The sequence below is a fragment of the Danaus plexippus genome (assembly GCF_018135715.1).
Source record: "Danaus plexippus chromosome 29 unlocalized genomic scaffold, MEX_DaPlex mxdp_36, whole genome shotgun sequence".
In the NCBI taxonomy this organism is placed as follows: domain Eukaryota; kingdom Metazoa; phylum Arthropoda; class Insecta; order Lepidoptera; family Nymphalidae; genus Danaus; species Danaus plexippus.
The window spans coordinates 1,316,508-1,335,370 of NW_026869857.1; the positions used below are offsets into that span (position 1 = coordinate 1,316,508).

At 38.6% G+C, this 18,863-nt stretch overlaps 1 protein-coding gene across 2 annotated transcripts; it reads left to right on the forward strand.

Annotated features, from left to right (window-relative positions):
- The first annotated feature begins 789 nt into the window (after positions 1-789).
- LOC116776736 (protein mahjong) lies at positions 790-18,863 on the forward strand. 2 transcript variants are annotated; one of them, XM_061528968.1, is made up of 35 exons: positions 790-1,142; positions 3,278-3,428; positions 3,833-3,970; positions 4,197-4,321; positions 4,646-4,721; positions 4,904-5,018; positions 5,437-5,526; positions 5,812-5,931; positions 6,193-6,278; positions 6,471-6,638; positions 6,857-6,990; positions 7,303-7,414; positions 8,653-8,789; positions 8,975-9,059; positions 9,406-9,566; positions 9,940-10,070; positions 11,272-11,316; positions 11,685-11,776; positions 11,966-12,088; positions 13,119-13,272; positions 13,573-13,718; positions 13,850-14,050; positions 14,132-14,253; positions 14,350-14,553; positions 14,680-14,887; positions 15,682-15,801; positions 16,083-16,174; positions 16,479-16,675; positions 16,828-16,925; positions 17,422-17,499; positions 17,591-17,711; positions 17,898-18,055; positions 18,225-18,306; positions 18,385-18,518; positions 18,747-18,863. In XM_061528968.1, exons 1-35 carry the CDS (start codon positions 1,045-1,047, stop codon positions 18,816-18,818), a joined length of 4,374 nt encoding a protein of 1,457 aa, XP_061384952.1. In that variant the 5' UTR covers positions 790-1,044; the 3' UTR covers positions 18,819-18,863. The 2 variants fall into 2 exon arrangements, with proteins under 2 accessions (XP_061384952.1, XP_061384953.1); XM_061528969.1 differs by lacking the exon at positions 11,272-11,316.

Genomic DNA, 18,863 nt, shown 5'->3' on the forward strand with positions numbered 1-18,863 from the left:
TAATTAATCTGTACAATTAAACGTACTTTCAAATTCTAATTTATTCTACAAATCTGCCTACTATTGAATACACATTATTATTATTATTATTACACTATGACTTATTTCATTGGAATTGTGTAATATTTTGGCAATGTCAACATTTTTATTTGTTGGAGAAATTATATTCTTGAGTACTACGTGAAGAAAACACGGAGGAGTTTGTCGGTTGGAATAGAGGCATTTACTTATTTTTTAAAGATGACTCTAGTTATATGTTTCCCAGCATTTAAACAACAAAAAATATGTATATAATCTAAACTATCTAATTAATAACTACAAATGTTTTTGTTACTAGATTTAATAAATTTACAAACGATCCAGAAAAACCCTTTATTATTACCATTTAAAAATTATTAGATTATACCAAATACATAATGTTAATACATAACATTAATCAATAAATAGAATATATTAAAAAAATACTTTATTGATTATGTTTCAAAAGACATTTTTTTTGCATTAAGTCACATTACAATTTTTTAATTTTGAGTAATGATTGTAGTTATTACTTTTTTTTAATCTTGATAAATAAATGTAGGTTAAAACTTTTTATTTTTTTTTATATATTGGAATTTAATAAATACTTCTTAAAATTATTATACAAATATCCAAATCTTAAAAATCTTTTTATTTATCCCTTGTATTATATACAATTTATGTAAGGACCTTTTTTTTAACAAATTTATACTGTCATTTAAGTAAATAGATAATAAATTATATGATTTCTATATATAATCTTTGCACAATAATTATTTACTTCCTATTTTCAATGGTATCCCCTTAGCAAATGTTAAAAAGAGAAAAAATGTTTGTTATAAAAATCGCTTTATAAAGTGCGTGGCACTGAAGTACAATATATATGGAATTAGTATACTCATAACAGTAGTAGACAATAACATAGCAAACATTATTCGTAGCGTTCACGTGCATATATTGTCAACCAAAGCAGTGTGTGGTATTAATCGAGTGAGGTTATAAAAAAATTTATACTGGTATAGTGAAATGGATTCAGGACCAGCTCAAGAAATTACTGAGCTTCTTAAACAATGGGAAGAACAGCACACGTCTTCAAACTACGATCCTATTCCGACACTGACAAGGTAATGTCAACGATGCTTCCTAACCGGCAGAATATTCGCAACAAGTGTACTTCCTAGCTTATAAATCCATAACTGAAGTTAAATCTTCTGTGAATTATACTAGTCATTAATAAAAATTAATATCTATCACATTTTTTATACGTAAATGTTTCTTAAGTTCGATAAATGTCATAACAACTTTTTTGTCACAATATTGTGGCATGGTAAATAGGATTCTTGGGTGATATAAAAGTTTTGTATCGAACAATCTGAACATTACTAGAACTTTCTATATCTATATTCTTCTAACACATCGCTATTATATTCTTAATTCATAAAAACAAAGTATTAAATTTTCATCACAATCCAATCAGAAACATTGTGTTACATCTGAGGATAACTTACATTAATACTGTTAATCTATTAGTTGTAGTATGTTCTAGAACTTTCTACAACTAAAATATATGTAAGAATTTCTACCATTACTAACTAATACTTAAAAATGTACTAGAGCTATAAACGACACCTTCAAGGTCCGATATCGTCAGTACTCCTCCATACTTAGGCTATAAACAGTCCTGAACCCAGTTCCGACGAACTGATCTTAACTATTCCTGTAAACCAACAAGATTCCAATAACCTAAATCAGTTAGTCGCATAATTTTCCGATATTAATGAAAAGAAAGCTATACGAAATGCATGGAAAATATATTGCTGTGGTCCAACCTATATACGTTTCTAAATTTTACCAATCCCATATTAAAGTTATGGCTTTTGTATATATAGTTGAGATATTATATCATGGCTTCACAAGTATTATGATGTGACTTATATTACAAAAATTACTAGAATCTTAATTCAGAGTCGTTTAAATAGTATTTACATAGGAAATAGTGCATAAACTGTAATATTTTCTACAAATTTGACTGAAACTATGTGGTTTGAGTATTAAGATAGGCGTACGATTAAATTTTTACTTTTAATAGTGTTGTTAAAAGCATGTCGTAATACGATTTCGCTACCTCTAGTCTGTCCGTGATCACAGTAGCTGTAAAGTAACCTAAACGTCGAGACTGTGTAGTTTAAATTATTTTTAAAAATGCTTAGTAAATCAGAAAATATCAGTCCTATTTAAATGTTATAAAAACGGTGGCCGAAAGTAATATAAAATTAATTTTAAGATACACTGTCAATCATATAAATTTTTTTATTAATTTTACACGACATTGTGCAATGTAAATATATATATAAAAAAAAATATTTACTTTATCCCGTGTTGCCAGATACAAAAATTATTAAAAAAAAATTTAAAACATTAAAGCTATACTTTATGATTAATTGTAATAGTTAATCGATTAAATAGATTTTGGTACATAAGAGAGTGGTTTGGAGAATAAAAGAGAGTAGTAAATACTTATGCATGGTAACTTTTTCAGTTTTAGGTAAGAACCTAAATCTTTATATATACAGGGAGGTCATGTTTTTTACACCTTTCATAACTCAAGAACAGCTGTACGGGTTCGGCTGAAAATTGGTGGAGAGATAGCTTAGAATGAGGACGTAGGATACTTTTCATCCGATTGAAAATGAAAATCAGACAATAAGTTCACCAAATCCGAATTCTTCTTATCTACTGTCTTTAAAGAGGAATAGAGTTCGCCCATTCAGATATACATTTATAATTCTGAAATTAACGCAGACGAAGTCGTGGGCAAAAACTAGTTAGTTTATAATATGATTTAGGTACATTAAAAAATTAAATAATTATTGCTATGTCTGTTTACTACAAGTTTCTATACACACATATATATATATATACATGTTTTTTACCTCGACTTCGTCTGTGTTAATTTCAGAATACGAATTGTATAGCTGACTGCGTGAACTCTAACCCTCCTTAATGGCAGTAATTAAGATTATGTATTTATTCCACTTATTTTTTTTTTCATTTTAGATCGGATGAATAGTATCCCATTTCCTTTTCGTGGTACTAAACTATCTCAACATCAATTTTCATCCAAATCGGTACAGCCGTTCTTGAGTTATGAATAATTTAACTAGCATGACTTTCTTATACATGTATATATATATATATATATATTATATATATATATATTTGTTTTTTCAGTATCCTAATTTAGTTATAAACATTACAGGATAGCGGAGATTATAGAGGCAGAGACGGAGAATTTCATGAAGAAGGACCCGGACCCCTTTGATGAGAGGCATCCGTCCCGGACCGACCCGGAGTGTGCCCTCGGACATGCACTCAAAGTTATGTTTAAAAAAGATAATTTTATGACTAAGGTAACTATGGTGTTGTTATTAGAATGTCATACAGAGGTCATGGGTCATAGTTCATAGGTCAAATTTGGGGAGATTTCATATAAAATTAGCACTTAAGACATCAGTGGATTTTACTGCGGGTTAATTAGGTCAAAATTTTTTGGGAATCAAAATTTTAGAGCGTATCTTTTACATTTATTAAGTTATTAAGTAATATTACTTTCATTTATCTCTAAATTAGTTTAATTTATAATTTAAAAAAATTTATAAAATATCGAATCTGCTACTTCCGGGATGTAAAAACTCGGTCGTTTTAACAACTGAGCTACCGTGTCTATCATATTACTAATTAAAATTGTTTTTTTTTTTCACAACATTTGTTATATATATATATGTATAGATTTATTATGTATTTCTATTGACAGCTAGTAAACGACTATCTTCGTGACACGTACTACTCCCGTCAGAACATAACGGGTCAGGATGTACACAAACTGAACGTAGCGGCCTGCAGGTTGACCCTCGACCTCATGCCCGGCCTCGAGATGAGTGTCGTGTTTCAGGTATGAGCACTTATATATATAAAAATATGTCTTCTAAATATAATTACGGATTTATTATGAGTTATTTTTAAATTAAAATGTAACCAGTAGAAGATAATTCGTAGACGCGAGATGTATTGAACCTGTGATTGGGGGGATGTGACTTTTCAGTCGTTTTGCTAACTGAGCTATCGTGCACTGAAGATATTATATATATATATATATATATATGTGTGTTGCTTTTAAGGACAATGAAGCCCTCATCCATCGCCTGGTGAACTGGGCGACCAACTCTTCGGAACCCCTGCAGTGCTACGCCACAGGACTCCTGGCTGCGGCGATGGAAGTCCAGGAAATTGCGACCAATTTTAGGTGGACCCATCTCGTATACTTCGTATATGTAATTGGAGATCTTTTAAATCTGGTCGATTTTGTTTGAGTATGACGACCAGTTTGTATGAGTCGTAATTGCGTTTTGGTTTAATGTATTCAGGGATCTTTTTATATTGTTTTAGTTTTTGCTTATTAAAATCACTGACCAATTGTAGATGAACCATTTTTATGTAATGGTTTAATATAACAAGGGAATCTTTTATGATTGGTTCATGCAACTAATAACCGACTTAGTTAGAACCCCGTTTTGATATTAATACCAATATTAAAATAGATCTTGATATACTGGTGGTGATATTTCAGAGATCTTAATGCAATGCTGGTGCCGCTGATGCTGAAGAGGCTACACGACCTTAGAAATAAGTCCCTCGAAGAAAAAGTGAGTGAAAATTTTTATGTCTATAAAACTTAGTACAAGTTTTCGTGGTTACACTACAAACGGATAGTTTACGGTTCTGAAGATTATTAATGAACAACTTGTAGTAAGGCTACTGGGCCGTTTCTGATGAAACTTTTGACTCAGATAGAATCTATATTTGATATTAGTGTTATCTTTTCAAGCCAAGCCAGAACCTGGTGACTCCGCCGAACCAGACGCGGCATTTCGCCAGGTTTGACAGGAAGAGGAACACAGATAGCGGTAAGACGAGCAACGGACCCACACCGGAAAAGAAAGGTATATAAAGATATGGAAAGATACGCAAAGATATGTAATATAAACGTCATATGTGTGTCTGTGTGCGATAATCTAGGTAACAGTCTGTGCGTACGTTTTATATGTTATGATGTTATTAATGCAAGCAAAAATCACATTCCATATCGGCACTTAGAAACAAACCGATATTCGATATGTTACATACTAAATAAATAAATTATTATATGTCTGTGGACAGTCGCCATCGGAACTCAGCGCTGTAAACTCGTCTCAATGATTAAATTGTAAATTATAATATAACAATACTTATATATACTAGATTGCCTTTTCATTACATTAACTACAAGACTACAAGACTATTAGGCAAAAGTCACTGTAATAAGTCGCATACACAGCTAGTATATAATGAAATTATATATATATATTTGATTCGTTTCAGACCGTTACAAAGATGATGGCGGAGGAGGTGACTCCTTCATGGAAGACTCACCAGCCAAGGATCCAGCTACACCGGTCAAGAATAACAACTGTACGGACAGACACACATATATACCACATATGCTATACAAACTACGTATAGCGAGGAACTATCAATGATTGTTTGGTTTTAGAAAAAATTACTGAACCGATTATGATGAAAACTTTCAAAACATATAGTTAGCCTATTTAGATACAGAAATATTTAAGTTCCTAATTAATTCAAAACATTCTTTTCATTATTTGAAAGTAGTGAATAGAATGGAGTAACGTTACACAGATGATAGATGGCGCTGATAATTGGTAACACATATATATATAGTGTTGTATGTTCCAGGTGGTGGCGAGTCCCCCCGCTGGCGCCTCATGTCCCCCCCCGCGAGGCCCCCCGCACCCCCCACCCTCCACGAAACGTCCAGCAATTCCAGTTGGGTTGAAATGGAAACTTATGTTATAGGTATTTACAGATTGACCTATAATATATATATATATACAGCGAGCGCGATAGCTCAGTAGTTGAAACGACTGTAACGCTGTCAGCCGGTCGTAGGCTTTGATCCAGCAAATAAAATACAATCCTATTCTATATACCTTAATTTAAAATCTTAACTAACATTTTTTTTATTATATTTGTATTTTTGCAACATTTTGTCAAACAAAGCAATATTGTTTATATATATAGCACGATTTAATATTCAATTCACATATATGTTTCCAGGTAACATACAAATCCACCCGCCGACTGACGCGACCAAACAGATGCTTATATTAAGATATCTGACGCCGATGGGAGAGTATCAGGAGGTATACACACACACGCACGCACACACACACACACACACACACAGACACAAATCATTAGTGGAATAGTAATAACATTTGCATGTCTATTTTCTGTTCCTGTTAATGTCGGAAACTAGATAAAAAAATCTCTAAAAAATGTACTCAATATCTCGATATTTTAAATTACTTATATATATATTTTTTTCCTTCCAGTTCCTGTCACACGTCTTCGAGAAGAATGCACTGGGCCTAATCCTCGGATATCTGAACGTGAGAGAGTCCAGGGACTCGAGGCTGGCTTTCGAGGCGCTCAAGTACCTGGCAGCCCTGCTGTGCCACAAGAAGTTCTCAATAGACTTCATCAACATGGGCGGGTTACAGGTAATTCATTTTAGTACGTCTGTATCCTTAGCATGAGTTATCAGACTCAATACGGACAGTTCCACAGTATTTTCATCCATAGATATTCACATCTGACAGTATCAATGTATGTTTGTAACAAGCTGCGTACTCTCTGTAGTTTTTCTGGCTAAGATGTCTTGTATATACAAGTGTACGGAAGTGTCCATGTAGTTATACCATATTCTATTCTACTCTAGAAGTTCCTAGAAGTGCCGCGGCCATCGGTGGCTGCGACCGGCGTGTCCATCTGTCTGTACTACTTGGCGTACTGTGAGGACGCTATGGAGAGAGTTTGTCTCATGCCGAGACACATATTAGCTGATCTTGTGAAGTAAGGCAATGTGTATAACTAACTAGATGTGCGTAATAAAATGAACTTTATTAACGTTCATTGCGAGTCACAATCGCTTGCCGGCATTCCCTCCCGCTCCGTCTCCCAATCCCCCAAGGTTGCGTTGAACGTTAAACGCAACCTTGTTGGAAGTTATTAAATAAAAAAATGTCACTTCAATATTCCATATTTTTACATATTTTTTATATTATTTTTTTCTAAATGAACATATAATAATATGTAATTTAAATAATTTTGTTTCAAGTGACCAATTCTCAATAGCATATTCATATATATATATATCTCTTTCAGATATGCGTTATGGCTGTTGGAGTGCTCCCATGACTCGGGCCGGTGTCATGCCACCATGTTCTTCGGGCTGTCATTCCAGTTCAGAGTCATTCTCGAAGAGTTTGATAATCAGGTGAGGAACCCTAATATATAAATCAACTGAAACCTGTATAGTGACCATAACCGATCCATATTGTCGCTAGCAGTGACACAAAGTTATATATGTTATCGGCCAAGCAATAAATTGGTAATTTCTCATAATGACCGGCCAGTATATGTGTATAGTCCATGTGTACACATACAATTATCTTTAGTCTTGCTGTTATTATGTAAGGCTAGGTTTACATGGCTGGATATTGATTATGCCAGCATTTAACTCGGCAGCATATATGTTTTATTAAGGTTCCAACGTCACTGGCTCGGGAAACGTGAAATTTCTAATAGAATTTTATATACACATTATGTGATTAATAGAATATTTTTATTCTTGCCAAAAAATAACAATGCCACCACATAGAGTGTCATCGGAAAGGGTTTGGTGGTTTAAGTTTGGACAAACACACGGACAGCGAGACTGTCACAAAGGATGCTTTATATATAGATATAGTTTATATAATAAGGACTTACAAGCCAGAGTGTACTTACATGTCTATTATAAATGGTACAAAAGTTTGTATGAAAAAATTACTGAATTGATTCTGATGCAACACAGCTCACAGTGTTCTAACACCACGGAGTGTGGTGACACACTAGACGTAACTATGTTTGGGTAACATATATATGTATATACATATACTTCGCGAAACTTGTAGAAAGTTCTCGACGTTACACGGCAGCGCCATCTCGTGACGAGCGGGCGAACTATCAGCTACACCTTCACGAGAACATTGCTTGTTTTTTAAATAAAGGCGACAACGTCTTGGAATGTTCCAGCTATTGGACGGTTGTGAATGAAAGAATGAAAAAGCTAGTTTTTAGAAGCGACATACAAGCGATGCAGACGGTGTTGCCTGTTATATAATATAGTGAATTTGTTTTTGCTATACTTAACGCCATTTTATATTGACAGTTAAATCCCGGCTCGTAACTATATGTTAAAGACATTATCAATTCTCGGACGAAGTAACTAAAGTCAGTGGCTCCCAACATTTTCTTGACTGGGGACCACTTTGTGTTCGTGGTTGTCCGCATGGGACCGCGATGTGAAAGAAAGATAAAGTGACTGACAAAGAGAATAAACTATAATAAAAAACTCAATATGTTATTAAAACATTAATAAAATTTAAAAGAGTTTTGGATTAGTTCGCGGACCGCCGGTTGGGAACCACTGGTTTGTAGGATGGTGGTGTGATTATTTCCTTATCTCCTCAGGATGGACTCCGGAAGCTATACAACGTCATATCAACTTTGCCCATACTCGGCTCGGACGAGGAGGAGGCGCGCGTGTCCGACGACGAGACGTGTGCGGCACGACAGATCGTACGACACGTGTGCGTAGCGCTCAGGAGGTGAGGGTAAAACAATAACCAGTGTAACATGATCTATGTTTATAGGAAATTTGTATGAAAATACGGTTCAGCAATTCCGGTTTGTTGTATAGACTTCATTTAACCTGACATTATATGTATTAGATTGTATATAATCTGTGAAAAAAAAACCGTTAAAATAATATATATATATATATTTCGTATAGATACTTCGAAGCCCACCTACGTATCAGGGCGGTTCAGGTCGCGTGGCAGCAGGGCGACAACCTGCCACTCCCCCCACCATATAAGGTAATACATACAGGATTACGGAACGTGCGTGTGTGAGTGGGGGAGTATGCGTGTGTGTGTTACAGATGATTATTTCTATGTACGCGCGAAGTATGTATATGTGTGTGGGTGTGTGTGTATTTGTGTGTGTGTTGGAATCTTTATAACATAAGTATAATTGCATATCAATAAAACAATCGTAGTTACATTCTATGGCAAAAATCATTTGAGATTTAAAAATTATGTACATTAACTTAACGTAAGATGTTAATTGTTTAAAGACATGTAGGTAATACATTTTAATAATAACTCTATATATACAGCCAGTTAAATATTGCTACTGATTCCATGAGGTAACAACTTGCAGGCGTCCAAGTCGTCTCCAGAGGAGCTGCAGGAACAGCTGGAGGCGGTGCAGGCGGCGGGCGTGTGCCGCTGGCCGCCCTGCGACGAGCTGCGGGACCTGGGCGGGGTCACGCTGCTGTTGCAGGTGGTGGGCTACGCTTACGAGTGGAACTTCAACGGACGGTGAGTGTACAGAGACCTATTCTCATGAGAAGTCAAACCTGTGACTCCATATATGTAGTGTTTCAGTCGCTTCGCCAACTGAGCCATCACTTCCTCGTATAAATGAATATAAATAATATATTTTATGTCACTAAAGCTTTGAAGTAAAATTAATGAAGTCCTTATCAGTCTCCAGTGCAGCGCCTGTTTTAATATTATTGCAATTTTTATTAACATATTTATTATTTTTTTTTTTATGAGAGTCCGTATCGTTCGGTCACACAGAAATTAATTGATTCAATCACTCCAGCTCAGTCTACAAGTTATGTTAGACGGCAGTAGTGGGTTCGCTTCCTGTTTGTTGTATTAATTTTTTTTCTTTCTGTATCCTAAGCGCGGAGACGGTGCGGTCGGCGCTGGACGTGGTGTCCATGTGCTGCGTGTCGCCCAGGGTGCAGCTGCTGTTGACGGAGAAGATCGACATGAGAGACGCGGACCTCACCACCGGCGTCCATATAGTGCTGGGTGAGGACAGTCGACTGGTCTAGACTTGTCCAGACCAGTCTAGACCAGGCATGATATTGATATGAAGTTAATATTTTTAATTTAACTGACTGACTAATTATAACCAAGTCACCCCGAGTCTAGACTCGATCTAGACTTTCCTATTTACTAAGCGCTGTTAGTATTTCAACTACACACAGACATCATCAGCTCGTGTCTCTGACCAGTGTTGCGACAAGCCAAATATCGGGAGCGTCTGGCTTGAAATAATAAAAAAAAAAGAGTAGAAAGTCGGCAAACATTAGTTTTATTTAAATTATTACGAAAAATCTTAGCTATCATTATACCTGATCTTAATTGAGATAATTATATTTTTATTAAGACATATCGATAGACGTAAGTAGCGTAAGTTTTTTCTGATACGAGCTTATTTTTTTTTTAAACAAATGAGATGTAAACGTTTCGGGAGTATTCAATAAGAATTAATCCGATGTCTCCGTGACACTTCCGCTGTGAAGTGACAGGAACGACGGGATTGGGTAGGCTTTAAAAAAAAAAAAATTAGCGCAGTGAGATCCGAAAAAATATATATATATGTATATATATTTTATTATATTATATTTTTCTTTTATAGCCGCATAAATAAAATTTTCATGTGTACCAGCGATCCCTCGCTGTCGAGGAACCTAGACGTTAAAATTAATGTTGATACTATGCGAAAATAAAAAAAATAAAAATATACCTAGTGTATAGAAATAACTTTGTATCTTTCGAGACATTACCAGTTTTGAGATTTTTGTCAAATTCTTAAATATAATATAAATTGCCATATGTTAAAAATATATATATATATATATATGTGAGATGTTATATAGTGCCGCTAGATGGCGTTGTTTGTTTGAATTAAAAACTCACTCAGAGACGTTACGATAGGAACGGTGGCAAGGGACTATACTAGCCGTCCACAGTAACATTATAATAGTACTATTATTATTTAAATATTTTATATATATATATATATATATATGCTAATGTAATTTTTTTGTAAGTTATTTCTCATAATATATATACGTATATTATATATATATAGAGTGAACCCAAGTGTTTATTTAGTTTGTTCGTGTGTTACTTAAAGGAACGACAGTTTCTACTTATAAGAATTCTTGATGATGTTTCCGTAACCGTTACACTAACCAACTAACTGGGCACTTGTGTTTTGTAGAGAAACTCAGAGGGGCGCTACCGGATCTGAATTCCAGGCAGAACGGTGAGAGACCAATGATTTGACCAAAAGAAATATATAATAATAATAACACGTGTATATAAACAAAATAAAAAATTATTGATACTTTCTGCACTTGTCTTAGTTTTAGTCTTAAAGACAGACGTAAGCTCGCCTCCAGTATATTATCTGTCTTATATATATATATAAGATAGATAATAATTATATGAGTACAACTTAAAGTATTTATCGTTATAACTTAGGAGACGTTTTAAAAAACTATATATGACACGATAGCTCAGTTAGCAAACCGTCCGGGACTCGGAACCCGAGCCTCGGGTTCGAGTCCCGGACGTGTCATTTTTTTTTAAATATTTATTTGGTTGTTTATTCAATAACTGTTTCACATCAAGGTGCTGCCGACGGCGACATAGTGCCGGAACCGGAAGTACAAAAGGCGGCCCTGAACGTCCTGGTGAACTGTGTCTGTGCGCCCGTTCACAGGGTAAGTGTAACTATTTGTCAAAAAATTGTGGCAACACACACACACACACACACAAATATATATATCTTCTCTTCTTCTTCTTCCTGGCAATTATCCCAGCATTAGCCAGGGTCTGCCTTGTATATATATATATTATATAATATGCCTATTCGTTGGCTCGCGTTTATATCTCACGCGCCGTATCTCCAGGCAGGTCCGTCAACGAACCGCATGTCGGTGACCGGCTCCACCAGGAAGAAGACGGCCGCCAAGTCCTACGAGGACGTGATCCAGAAGGTGTGGGAGAGCGTGAGGACCAACAACGGCATCATGGTGAGACAATAGGTTACAAGCGGAGACGGGGCGGGCGGTAGAGTTGACCGAACCGCTGATATATGAAGCGGGAACTATTGAATTATATCCGGGGGAGATCTAAAAAGCCGGAGGTCGTGTCAAGGTCACTCAGGCCGCGTCTCGGTTGCTGAGGTGGAATTGTTAAAAAACTATATATATATTATGAAGCCAGTAGTTTTATATAACAAATCAAACCTTAGCAAACCTTAGCAAGACTTGTTCTGAAGAATTCCAACTGATTGTTATCTCAAAGCGAAATAACTTCAATTCAATTTCCGACCGCGAGTCGCTTCCGCGGATATTTTCCCGCGTAAAAGTGACCGAACTGAATGTCATCGCTGTGACGTCACGCCGGCTGCGTTCGGGAATACAAAGGTTCGGTTCAAATTGAACGCGCGTTCCCTCTATATATATATATATATATATATATATATATATATTACTAGCTGTGTCCCGCGATATCACCTGAGACTCATTCCGGTGATAAAAAGCGTCATGTCCTTTCTCGGAGACGAACCTATCTGTGTGGGAAATCGCATCCAAATATGTTCAGTGATTTTTGCGTGTAACCGACACAAACAGGGTCACATTCTAAGTTGTTATATCAGTCGGGACAGTGACATTGTGAGGTAGATGTGTGTTTGTTCGCGCTAATCTCAGAAACTAATCGCCCAATAAGGTAAAAATTTGCTTGTTATTTTTTTTTATTAATGTCGAATATCCAAAGAAATTAGTTGCGGTCAATAGAAGGTTACTGCTAAGTCTCACGCGTAGTTCTACTCCTAAAAGCACCAACGGCCGGCAGAAGCTAAATAAAATAAAAAAAACTTTTAAAAAAGTCCAGCTATTTTAACTGATATCTGTAAATCCTAAGGCTTATACTGAAACCTTAAGATCCGCCGTGGCTGGAGCTTCTTCAGTAACATATATATATATAGAGAAGCGAACAGAGTCGCGGGCGGGAGCTAGTATAACAAATCCCGTACTCACTCCATCTCCATGTGTCCAGGTGTTGTTGTCTCTGATGATGGTGAAGTCCCCGATAACGGACGCGGACCGTCTCCGAGGCCTGGCGTGCAGGGCGCTGGCCGGACTGGCGCGCTGCCCCACCGTCAGGCAGATCATATCCAAGCTGCCGCTCTTCACCACCTCGCATCTGCAAGGTGAGAGAGAGAGAGAAAGAAAGAGAGAGAGAGGGAAAATGCAAAGCGTTTCTTGTTCTTCAGTCATAAATGTTAGCGTATAGTATCAGTTCAGGTTTATTTGCGTAAACTAACGTAAGGTAAACTATAAGGGAAACATTTTATATGTGTGTGCGGGACTGTGTAGTTAAAAATTGTAAAAAAAAACGTAGTGATCCGGAAAATATTAGTTTCCTCTAAACGGATACTCGCGAGAGCTATTGATGTTATATATATATATATATATATATATATATATATATATGTGTGTGTGTGTTTCAGTGTTAATGCGTGATCCCATACTACAAGAAAAACGGCAGGAGCACGTGATGTTCCAGAAATACGCTCTGGAACTGCTGGAGAGGGTTTCCGGCAAGAGCAAACACATGGGAGCCGACTTCGAGACGTCGCTGGCGAACATACACAGGGTGGGTGGACGGCTGTGAGCGTGGCCCGCGCTGGACCAGTGCTGATGTAGATATAGCACAGTCACCGAACGCCGACGTTGGCCGACGGTGGCCCAACTTGTACCAAACTGTGTTTTCCGTTCTACCCGCAGGCTAACGTAGTGGCCCAAACACGCATCACGTACAACGAGCGTCAGCTGCTACAGTTGGTGGCGTCGCACCTGTGGAACCGGGGGCTCCGGGAGGCCGCGGGGGTGCTCCAGCGGGAGGCCCGCCTGCCGCCGCTCGCGGCCCCCGCGGTGCCCCCCACTCCGCCCCCACCACCCGTCTACACGCCGTCAACGCCTATCAGGGTTAGTGGGCCCCTAAATTAAATAAAGAATGTATATATATATATAGTCTTCAAGAATACAAAGTTACATCATCTACCCCAGGCGCGCCTGTCCGTGTCGCGAACCAGCAGCTGCGGCTCGATGCACCGCGACGTGGAGCACCCGCACACACACGCCACCACACACACAGACGACAGCCCCGCGCCCGCCGTCATTAAACTCAGGTACGGGGTGGGGGAAGGGGGGGGAGTCATATGACCCGTGCCCAATAGTAGACACGGCCAAAGTAATAGTCGGTAAAACGTTGGTTGTGATTCAAGGAAAGTGCAGGCCGTCCACGCGCCCACGACGCCCACGTCGGAACACAAGCGCTCGCTACAGAAGCAGCTGACGATGGGCGGCGGCGAGCGCGCGCCGTCCCCGCCGCGGGTCACGCTCCACTCCATCATCACGGAGTACCTTTACAACCAGCACGCGCTGTGCAAGAACCCCGTCGTTACTTGCCCGCAGTTTAATTTACTTGAGTATGAAACACAATTCTGTTAAATCTTTGATCCTACATTTTATGTCTATAGATAATTTTTCTTATCTTTACATTATCGTAAGATAGTTAGATATACAGATAATGCAATATATATATATATCGGCAGGCCTCACAAGTGTCCGGAGCCGTCTCCTCAGTCCCTGGTGTCGTGGTCTCGCCACGAGCAGGCCAACCTGGTGTCCCGCTTGGTGCGGCGCGAACTGGGCGCCACCTCGACGCGCGCCCACGCCAGACTTGCGCATGCGCACTTCGCGCACGTGCGCACGCTCCGCCTCCAGGACGACGACGCCTACTTCACACACACTATATTCCATGTAAAAATGTCAATACAATTTTTTTCCCAGTTAATATATATGTATATATATATACAATTCTACTGTACGTGTGTATGTCACTGAGTATTAGATGGCTGGACCGATCTGAATGAATTTTGTCCGCATCAGTGTGCCGCCGCAGATGGTTTAGATTCACAAACCAGCCCGCTAGATGGCGCTGTCTGTATCTAGGTTGTTTGAAACGAAAAGCCTTCAAAATTCTTACTATATGTACTGTTTTAACACATAATGAGATCTAAGATTTTCGCGAGTATTCATTTAAATAAATGTTTTAACACACTATACACATCTCTCTCAGCTCTGACGTTCACGCGGACGGAGTCGCGGGCACAAACTAGTGTTATATGTGTATTTATATTAATCATAAAATGTCCCAACTTATATATGAAACTATAAAATTCTTGAAGCAAAAACGTATACAGCACACACACACACACACACACACACACACACACACACACACACGCACATGCATCGCTTATAGCTGATAGATTGAAAACAAGATTCATCAAAATGGACACAGTGAAACATATAACAGATATAAATGAAACTAATATTATTCGGATTCGGAAAACTACATAATCCCATCTCGTCTGCCCGTGATCACGGTTGCTGCAAGGTAACCGAAACGTCGGGATTATGTAGTTTTTAAATAATAAAATCCGCGTAGTAAATCCGAATAATATTAATTTCATTTACATGAATAAAACTCGGGAAAATCTTAGATCTCATTAATATATCTGATTATATGTCTAACCGGCTCTGACCCGCAGCCGACGCAGCAGCAGCTGCTGACGGCGACGTCTTCCGGCGACATCCGGATATTCAACCTGTTCACCGGCGTCGAGGAGAACTCCTACCAAGTCCACGAGTCCTATATTTACCACATGCAGGTACGCCTCGCGCTTGGATGTGGCTTTGATTATAGTTCTCCTAAAACTATTCTATTTTCCTACTTTATTTCCATCGAAATCGGTGCAGTGTTTTTTTTGATTTTTCTATATATCTTCTTCAGACGGATTTTGCTGTATCGTGAATGAGTAGAATTAATTTATTTACATAGTTTTGTATATGAAATTTTATTTATATTCGGCTAGTTTTGATGATGTTCTTGTGTTTGGATAGATTTGATTCTGGAAAAGTAGTGGTATATTCGTAAAAAATTGTGTTCCAGGCGAGTAGAGACGGCTCGCTGCTGCTGGCGTCGTCCACCACCTCCTGGCGGACTCTCTCCGCGCTCTGGAACATGAAGGAGTTTGAGCAGTTGTGAGTTTAGAAGTTAGAACACAGCTGACCATACATACATACATAACAATAGGAATATAAATGATCAAGTAAACAGTAATATTTTTGAGTATAGAAGTGATTTACTTTTGTTATATAAATATGACTGATAAGTCAGGCGTTCTGGCAGCTCTGCCAGAGGATTACGTCGCCATAACATTCCCATATAAGGTATATATTTATTACCAGCGGTCACTGTCCCGACACGGTATAACCAGATCCACGTTTCGCATGATAACGAATGCCCTCGCTCAATGCTTAACTGGATCCCTCATTTTTCTTCCAGATTTCAATTAGACAACGAGGAGTACGTGGAGTTCTCCAAGATGTCTGACGATAGGATCATAGGCACCAAGGGCGAGACGGCCAGCATATTCGACACGAGGACCGGCCTGGAGGTGATGACCCTCACGCCGGCTATATCCAACCAGTACGCCAAGAACAGGGCGACCTTCAACCCCACGGACGAACTGGTGCTATCCGGTCAGTATGTTGTTATAATGATAGACACACACACACATACACACACACACACACACACACACACACACACACACACACACAAAACAATCACATATAAAAAAGTATATATATATATTATGTATGCATACTAATTCTCTCATTTCCGTCGCCAGATGGCGTGCTCTGGGACGTGAACACAGGCAAGGAGATACACAAGTTCGACAAATTGAATCAGACCCACAGCGGAGTGTTCCACCCCAACGGCCTGGAGGTGGGTACGCTGCGAGCGCTGGGAGGGACGTCGTGGTGTATGTTGCTCGTGCACTTTGTATGTGCTGAGCCGTTTGTGATGAAACTTCCCTGTGATGTTGATCGCACATCGGAGTAGGATACGGGACATAATTCATGCTTTAATAGCTGTATTGTTTAAGTCACGTGACACTACAGATGTCATCAAGCGCTCATTTTTTTTTATCTGTGAACCCAATTCATTAGTTAACTCAGAAGGAGCGGCGGGCAGGAACTAGTTAAAACATGTATTTATATAACATAATGGCTTGGCGTAATATATATAAGGATATACAAATATTATACGTAAAGCGCATAGCACTTTGTTACGGAGCTGTGATGTAACGAACACAAACATTCACTATACTATATACTTTGCAAACTTCTCCGCCCTAGAACCCTGGAGCCCTAGGGCTTCCCAAACAAATAGATGTTTTATTTAGACTGTGTATTGACTCACTTCCGTTTCCTTTCCCCAGGTGATATCAAACACTGAAGTGTGGGATCTGAGAACCTTTCATCTACTGAGAACCGTGCCGTCCTTGGACAAGTCAGAGGTATTTGACAAACACACACAAAGCCTGTACTTCCGTATTATCAATTTAAATGTACAAAATATATGTGTGTGTGTGTGTTTGCATGTTCCAGGTGATGTTCAGTCCGTCCTGCGGCGTGTTGTACGCGGTTTGCTCCGACCAGGACTCGGAGGAGAGGAGCCAGTTCGACACCAGCTTCAAAACCCTGGACCCCTACGACTACTCCAGCATAGGTAAATACCCGCAACGCCGGCTCATGACGGACTGGTGGGCGCAGCACTACGATATTAAGGCTGTATCACACAAGATATATATATATATATATATATATAATTCTGACATTAATTCTATAACTTTAGCTGTTTTTTCGTAATCAATCAACACACATACTATTCAGTAATCAATTGATTTTGTGTCAGCAACGATCGACGTGAAACGTAACATCTACTCGCTGGGCGTGTCGCGCTACGGGACACAGATAGCGCTCGTGGAGAACATGGGGGACTTCGAGCAGGTGCAGGAGTCCTGCGTGAAGCTGTACGACGTGGGCAGGAAGAGGGACCACGACGACGACGCGGTGAGGAGGCGCAGAGACGCGCACACACACACACACACACACACACACACACACACACACACTGATATACTCGCATATACATATAGCATTACAAATATTGTTGGCTTTTGTATGTTAGAGGTTACCATACACAGACAGACATACAAAACATAATATATTTGTATTTCAGGAGGAGGAGGAGGAAGACGAGCTCGCTGGGGGCTCCGAGAACGATGATGGATCAGACTCGGGCTCGGACAACGATGATGACTGTTAGTATATACACACACACACAGACACACACACCGACACACATATATATATATAATAACATATAATGTGATCTGCAGTAGCTTCGAGTCTTATTCGTAATGCTGTGATGGGTCTGGCTGAGGGTTCGGGGTCCGGGAGTGGTTCCGGCTCAGACTCGGACAGAGACCGGAATGATAGAGGACCCAGGACTAGGAGACGAGCTGGCAGGAGGGTGAGTACACATACACACATACATGTATTTATACGTAAAGAAAAATATAATTTTCCTCCCATGCCATAGACAATCACAAAATATTGTTATCTGTGGTATATTATAATTTTGATATCTGAGTAGGCTCTGAATTAGTAGCTTTGATTGTCGTTTCTCTTCGTACAGAGGGTCTCGTTAATGTTCTAACATATATATATATATATATTAATATAAAAATATATTTTCCAGGCAGCGGAGGAAGCGAGCAGTGACAGCGATGGAGACATTGACTTTGAGAATATCATAGAATTTGAATACTGAGAACAATGACATGGAGTGTAGTGTAAATATATACGATTTATATAA